Consider the following 7,911-nt stretch of genomic DNA (forward strand, 5'->3'; position numbering starts at 1 on the left):
CAATTTTGGACCTGAAATAACTTTAAAAAATGCAAGCAACTTAAAAGCAAAAGCATGACAATTTTTTTCACATTCAGATTGAAAATAAGGAAGTTGCGATATTCTAAAGATTTTAATATTTATGTCAAAAAAGTTCTCGAGCAGTATAAATGCGCAAATTAGTGAGCTGATTATATCATCACCTGACAAGTGTTCTATTGATCGTTTACAAAACAAGAGACATGGGTGTTTAGCGCTCACCTGAGCATCGCAAGTTCACCTTCCACGCATTCCTGCAGACTATGACCTGCACATAGGTGAAGAAGAAAAGCATACATAGCAAACTGGGGAGGGGGCGTGGTCAAGGGGGTGAATCGTATCTATTTGTATATTCTATCACAATGGCCAAGTGATGGCGAACATACCTGCCAAGTTTGTAGAAAATTTTGGCATGCCTTTTCAAAAAGAAAATGAAAAACGTGAAAATGAAAACGTGAAATCATTGTAAACTTCACCGAAATCACTTAGCTCCCACCATTAAATCCATAGGCTTATAAAAAGTGTATAATGTACATCAAAATGACTGAATATTTACGTAGGCCTGGTTCAATACACAGTATATGTAGAACAATTTATTTGAAGGCAATAATAGATAAAATCCGTTGACGTCACTTTGGTTTTTGTAGGTTTTTGTTTTCTTTTGGTGATACGTATATAATTTCTCCGAATTCTGAACATGTGACCCACAGGTCGATGTCGAGCGTTCAACGGCAAGTCGTACCTTGTAGTCAATGCTGATCTCCAGCTTGAGTATCGGGAACTACAAAACATCATGCGGGTTGCCATGATGAAAGAGTCGGTTCAGAACCTGGCCAAAATGGATCGGAAAGTGTTAGCCAGGCGGGTAAGTTCTCTCTTTATCTCGCTCACTTACTCTGTTTGTTTTCACCTCCCTTTCCCCTACCCGCTTGACTGCTCCTCTCAAATTTAAGTGTATGTTGTAGATGACGCAAAATATATATACAATGTATTTTCATATCGGTTGCGTTCTCGTATGGGTCTTGCTCAAAAGAAAATTTACAAAAGAACGGATAAACTACAAAATTATACTCTTTATGAAAATAAGACATGATAAGACAACTAAAAACGAAAATGGAATAAAACCGGCAGCTATGATTATTTTGAGAAAAGTGGCCAATAAGACTATTGGATGCAAACGGGCGCAACAAGATTTTACCAAAGGATTAATTTCTTCTTTATTTTTGTCAACAGTTGCTAACCTGCTACATGAAAGTAAATCGACAGTTTCAAATTTCAAACTTTTTTTTCCTGATTTTGAAATTCAAACAAAAGGTATAGTGACAGTGTTATATCGATGTGTGAACAATTTCATATCCTACACTGTAAAAACATCGGTGTTAGATTTAACACCACGGGTGTTAAATCTAACACCGGTCAAACTTCAATAAAGGACCACACCCACAGGTGTTGAAAATGCACTGTGATGGTGTTGAAAGGTGTTCACCTGACACTTTGTGGTGTTAATTTGACACTGTACTGGTGTTAATTAAAAAATGACACCACATGGTGTTGATTTGATATTTGTTGGTGTTAATATCAATGGTTTAACACCCGTCCAGCTTCAATAAGAGACCACACCAGCTGGTGTTACTGTGGTGTAAATTTATTTTCACATTTTTAAAAAAATCTAGTTTTTTAATGTAAAATTCTTGATCGTCTTGTTTAAATTAAAAATCAACAAGAAGTGCAGTTACTAAGAAACTCTTCAAAAAAACAGTTTAAAATTTGGAAATGACACCAGGAGGTGTTAATCTAACACCATAAATGAGCACCGAAAATTTAACACCAGCTCGGTGTTCACTATTTAACACCGGACTTTTTGCAGTGTACGAAGACAGGCCAGATATCATATAGATAACATTCATGGTGATAGGGTAGGGACATAATGATACAGAATGATTCATCCGAATGATAAGAATATGAACAGTTGTCGGAGGTTAAAGTATCATGTAGCCGAACGGATTTAAAGATACCAAAGCATCTTTTGTTAGACCAACTTCTTTCTTATAAGCACACTCTCTGTTGAAAATCAAAATTAGTGGAAATCCTGTAAAAATGATGCAGGACAGCGTATTAATGGGTATAGAATTTATTTCGGAAACAGGCCACGTGTTAATACTTTGCGTCGTTTTGCCTCCAGTAATGAAGGAATAAACATATACATTTCCATTCACGTAGGCCTACATGAAGTCTCTATATGCTACGCAATACAACTATACATGCTTTCCTCATCTATACTAACTCTCTCTACCCCTTCCCCCATTGTGGCTTTTAAACACATACGCAAGCACGCAAACACACACACACACACACGCACACACACAACAATCATATATATCGATATCTGTAGGGCCTATACGCATACCTGTGCTTTGGCGTCTTATCCGCTATATACCGACGGTTTCACGCTGCAGGGCGATCAATCCTCAACAAACTATACTAGTACATGTATATCCAACGGATATGTATTATATATGATAGAGAGAGAGAGAGAGAGAGAGTTATGTGTATGTATATATATATATATATAAATATATATTTTATGTATATATAATTTTAGCAAAAATGACGGCACATGTTACTAATTTACCATTTACCCCAGTGTAAATTGGTGTTCCTTTCAGCTCAATCGATGGTCATTCGCCCATACACATTCGTAGGGTCGTAATGATGAGGACTTTTTAGAGTTATCATGGCAATCACTTCGGAATAACGATGTCATGGACCACTGTCATGGTCTGGCCCTATTTTCACAGTAAAACCCTATAGAAATTAAGAAATAACAAACGAACGCCTTCACAAAACTATGTATACCTAAATTTAAACTGCATTAATATTTCCAAGGCTATCGGATAGTGCGAGCGAATGAACTTAAATGTCCTCGAAAGCATGTAGTCTGATATTATTTCTAACCGTAATTGTGTCTTGTCTCTCTTAGATACGAGAGGAGCAGAGAGAAGACCAGAAGGAACGCTTGATGAAAAAGAAAAGTCTGGAAGCCAAGACTGCTAGGCGAGTCGATATGTCCATCAAGTTCCACTGCATCAAGTGTTTGACCATGGCTTGCACTTCCGATGACATTAGATCATTCAGAGGTAGCCATCACGTGGTCTGCAACGATCAATTCCTTCAGTGCATCCAGCGTAAGGATTATGAGAAGGTGAAGATTCTCGACGAAATGGAACACCGTCAGGAGATCTTCTGCGGCAAGTGCCAAAAGACATGGGGGATCATGGTGGTCTGCAGAGGACATGAGCTGCCCCTCATTGCTGTCAAGAACTTCACATTGATAAACCAACAGGGACGCAAGATGCTCTTTAAGAAATGGAAAGAGGTGCCATTCACGATCCGAGACCTTGACCTGAGTGACCTGGAGGAACAGGTCAACAACCTCTCAGCGCCAAACGACGACGATGCCGGCAACCAGAGCGATGACGGCAACCAGAGCGATGACGACAATCAGCTGGCATACTTCAACATCAAGGAAGACGAAAATAACTAGGCATCATGGTCTTCGTGGATATAGGAACGGTGTCTGATACCCTTATCATAATTCATGCAGCCAATGTTGAATTCCTCTAAAGCACATTAAACGTCTTATAGGCCTAAATACTCTTCTACGCAATGTTCACTTCTGCTGGGATTTACAATGCAGGAACCCGACTTCTATATAGCATATGCAAAAATTCGGAAAAACAAGATCTAACCAAACACCAACTCCGTTATAAAGACATGACGTGAATGATATTGAGATGTGAATTTTCTTCAAATTGTTTCCCTGCTGGTCTATAATTTGACAAACATGTCTGAAAGAAGTAACCAAGGGACTCGAGCCTGTCATCATGGTCATTTACTGCTATAGATCAGCAGTTGCGATCGTACAAAATAATTTCATTTTTGTAGAGGGAGACAAATTGAAAAAAATTTACACCTCAACCTTCACCCCTCATATCTTGCTTTCGTGCATGATATTATTGACATTGGTCATGCTGCAGCAAAAGTATGAACATCCTAAGATACTACGTAGAGCATACATCACAGCATCCGAACTAAACACGTAAAACAACAGGATAAGTAATTTTTTGATTTTTTTTAATATATAAAAAAAAAAGATGTGACGGAAACAGCCGTTCTCAATCTTTTCTAATACTCCCATCTCACAGTCCCTTCATAACTATGAGTTATTTACTTGCGCCGCACAATGTGTAAATCACTTTGTATAGGCAAAGGCCATTGTATTCTTATATCCATTTTTTTTCAAATACCATATCAGAGCTGTTCTACTATATGTTTATATCCACTTTTGGATATGGAAATAGAGTTACCCATGTACTTTTTTTCTTTTTTAAACAGTTACACATTTATTTCATAGTATCAATTGTTACAAGCTTACGACACAGTGTTGGTATCCATATCATCAATAAGGCATATGTTATAATGCAAGTTTTATCATGTGGTATAATGTGCGCTAGCTTTTATTCATCATTGATGACACTTCTGATTATCTTGCAGTATGATTTGTTACTGGAAAAGAACACAATTTCGACGATAATGTGAAAGTGGTAAAAATTCAGCGTAACGGAGATCACCTATAGGCTTACTTATCATTAACAGGGATTTACAGGGAAAACATGGCTGGTTTACATTGTGGTACAGTACATGGTAAAATATAAACGAAGTGTTGTTCATATTTGTTGTTTGCATGTATAACTAATTGAATGTATGCATTACTGATCACGTAGTCTACACGTATTTGTATTGTATTTTGTACTTTTGTACGGTATTGTCTGTATATTAGTCAACTAAAGAATGATAATGATAATAATACTCATAAATAATCATAATCTAATCAAAGTAGAGTTCATGTCCATACGTGTAAAGCTGTTTTGAATTGTACCATTTTTTGAAACTCAGAATCGGACTTTTCTCACACAAATTGTCCCACATTTATATACATTGTACTTAGAAAAACAAGAATAAATCTACATAACTTTTTTTCTACTTCGTTCATACAATGCATCTGCATGCATAATCACATTTGCTTTTAACTCGTTGTTACTGCCTTGTAGTAAAAAAAAAAAAAAAAAAAAAAAAAAAAAAAAAAAACATGATTTATTTCAAGCTGTGGAAAGGCTTGTACCCAAGAGCACGGATTTCCTGTTAAAAACTATTGAGAGATCTACTCCAACTTCAGTTGCTGATTTTAATCACTATTACTTGCTGATACTTGCAACTCACTTGCAGTCTCTTCACTTACATCATGAGTCTTAGCCTTTTACATTTTCTGTGGTTTTGAAATTCATTTCGCATAGGAAAAGCTTCAAACGTATAGATAAGCATCAGAGCAACTCATGTCACAAAATGTGTTTTTAAAGTATCAAATTATGTAAACACGATTTTGGCGTCATTTTTGTCTCATAGTGTAATATAACAACATACATTGTACTGCATAATGGAAATATGCTAACATAATAATTTCATACCGAAAATTTACCAGATAGACACGTTAGAATGACACTTCCGGACACAGCGAGATGGGACCTTCTCATGTAGGAAGAGACATATCTCCAGCTATATTAAGGAGGCTCTTGTACACGTAGTAGTGTTACATAATTTTTGTCTCGCATGACGTTGCTCTATCAACTTCTTTTGTGACACCTTTGCGACCTGATATGCAGTACAATATTGTAGTCCTCATCAACGATCTCTCTCTTCTTCTGCAAGTGGAAAGTAGGCCTATGTCTTCAAATTTCCCATGTTGTTCTTGAGTAGCGTAGTGAGGTCTTTAAAAAAAAACATCTCCATGTCTTGACTGAATTCCGCTGTATGATAATATTAGTCTGGCAAGGATTGCATTGACACACAGGGGCGGATTCATGAATTCCGTAGAGGGAATGCGCCTTTGCAAAATTAAGGGGGGGTACATGTCCCCCCCCCCCCATTTTTTTTTTCGCATTTTATTTCTTTTGTTTTAACCTGTACAGGATAAAATAACTGGCTTTGATGTTTTGGATATCTCTGATAGGTACTTCTTCCAGTGCAAAAGAAATTAGCCGTGACCCTTTCCAGCTGAATAAAATCAATGTGTGTGTGGGGGGAGGGGGGGGGGAGGCACTTTCGGGCTACTGTCTGGGGCCCCGTGCAGGATAAAGTAACTGGCCTTGGTGTTTTGGATATCTCTGATGGGTACTTCTTCCATTGCAAAAGAAATTAGCCGTGACGCTTTTCAGCTGAATAAAATCAATGTGGGGGGGGGGGGAGGGGGGGAGGGGGGGGGGGGCACTTTGGGGCTACTGTCTGGGGCCCCGTACAGGATAAAATAGCTGGCATTGGTGTTTTGGATATCTCTGATGGGAACTACTTCCATTGCAAAAGAAAGTAGCCGTGACCCTTTTCAGCTGAATAACACCATTTGGGTGGGGCCCTTTGGGGCTACTGTCTGGGGCCCCGTACAGAATAGCTGGCATTGCTGTTTTCATGATAGGTACAACCAAAGGAACAATATCCACCAACTTTTGTCCGTGAACCCCTGAATAAATGCATTTTTCGGAGCCCCTTTTTGTGGCCCCTAGGCTTACGGTACAGGATGAGACTTGCCAGCAATTCATTTTATTGACCCTTGGCCACATCCTAATGATGAGACCATCAAAAAGTGTGTGACCCTTTTCAGCTGAATAAATCTTCTGGGCCCCCGATCTACTATATTGTTATAATGACATTTGTTGGGTTATCTTGTCTTGAATTTATTTTTTATTTGTTTTATTATGTGGAAGAAAGAAAAATAAAAGATTGACAAAAACAAAGTTTGTAGCGATCCATTATTATTTTAATCTTTTTTAATGATATTCTATGCATTGTATTATTATAAGTCATCTTTATTATACGATATTTACAATGTACAATTTGTATCTTGTAAACGGGAATTATAAGTCTTCGGACTTTTCACCCGTCTGTATATTTTTGTGGCAATAAACTAGATCAATTTCAATTTCAATTTTAATCATTTATTGCGTACGTAGTCCTTGCAGGATCGTCGCTCGGCAAAAAAGAAAAAAAAGAGCTCAGAGAGAGGAAAGCTGAGGAAAGAAGCGGCATAGGGAGCGTGTAAGGAAGGAAAATAGTGACAAGTGTGGGAGGGGGGCAGAAGCGAGCTGGAAGTTGAAGTTACATAATTATAGTGGAGACGGGAGAAAGGGGGACATACAATGTCATGTAGAGAGTCGCAAGGGAGAATAGAGTGAAAATCAGGTTAAAAGGTTAAACCGGACATCGGAGGAAAGAGGTGGAATGGAAAGAAGGGGTACAGGGAGAACTTGAAGGTTGGAAAATCATGAAGATAGGAGAGAGAAGTGAAGGTTCATGAAACCAATTAGGGGGATAAACGAAGTCGGTGAACGATGTGGACTATGGAACGCGAAATCAAAACGACGAATGGAGGAATAAATCGGGAAGGAAAGAGGTAAGTCTAGGAGAGATGAGACTATTATAGAGTAAGACAAAGGAAAGAGAGAGAAAAAAAAATGAATGAAAGCTAGTAGAAAGAGAAGGCGTTTTTGAAATGGCTGAGATATACAAAAACAAAGAAAAACAAAGCGGTCCTAATAAAAGGTGGATCCCATCTTTTATTAGGATCGCTTTGTTTTGGATATCTCAGTCATTTGATAACCAATTTTCATCAAATAAGCTTTGATTTCTTCAAAGAATCGTACATTCTTCCATATTTCATAAGAAGTTTCTCATTATCTAAACAAAACAAAGAAAGGAAATCATCATCAAAAAATGCAGGAAAAGTGAAGTCCCTCTCAACCGAAACTGTACCATCCCTTTAAAGTATAGTCATGAGAGGGAGGA

The 7,911-nt window shown here is 37.8% G+C and overlaps 1 protein-coding gene across 2 annotated transcripts in view; it reads left to right on the forward strand.

Moving 5' to 3' along the window:
• Window positions 1–3,997, forward strand: part of LOC139724599 (ATP-dependent RNA helicase DHX58-like) — a 29,974-nt gene extending 25,977 nt beyond the window's left edge. For both annotated transcript variants that reach the window (XM_071635732.1, XM_071635733.1), the window contains exons 14-15: window positions 729–883; window positions 2,999–3,997. In XM_071635732.1, coding sequence (XP_071491833.1) covers window positions 729–883; window positions 2,999–3,562 — 719 coding nt within the window. In that variant the 3' untranslated portion in view covers window positions 3,563–3,997. The remainder of the gene's footprint in view (window positions 1–728; window positions 884–2,998) is intronic.
• Window positions 3,998–7,911: the final 3,914 nt, after the last annotated feature.

This window comes from Diadema antillarum, unplaced genomic scaffold (genome assembly GCF_040938485.1).
Source record: "Diadema antillarum isolate AM-2024a unplaced genomic scaffold, OU_Dant_1.0 scf00000223, whole genome shotgun sequence".
NCBI classification, from domain to species: domain Eukaryota; kingdom Metazoa; phylum Echinodermata; class Echinoidea; order Diadematoida; family Diadematidae; genus Diadema; species Diadema antillarum.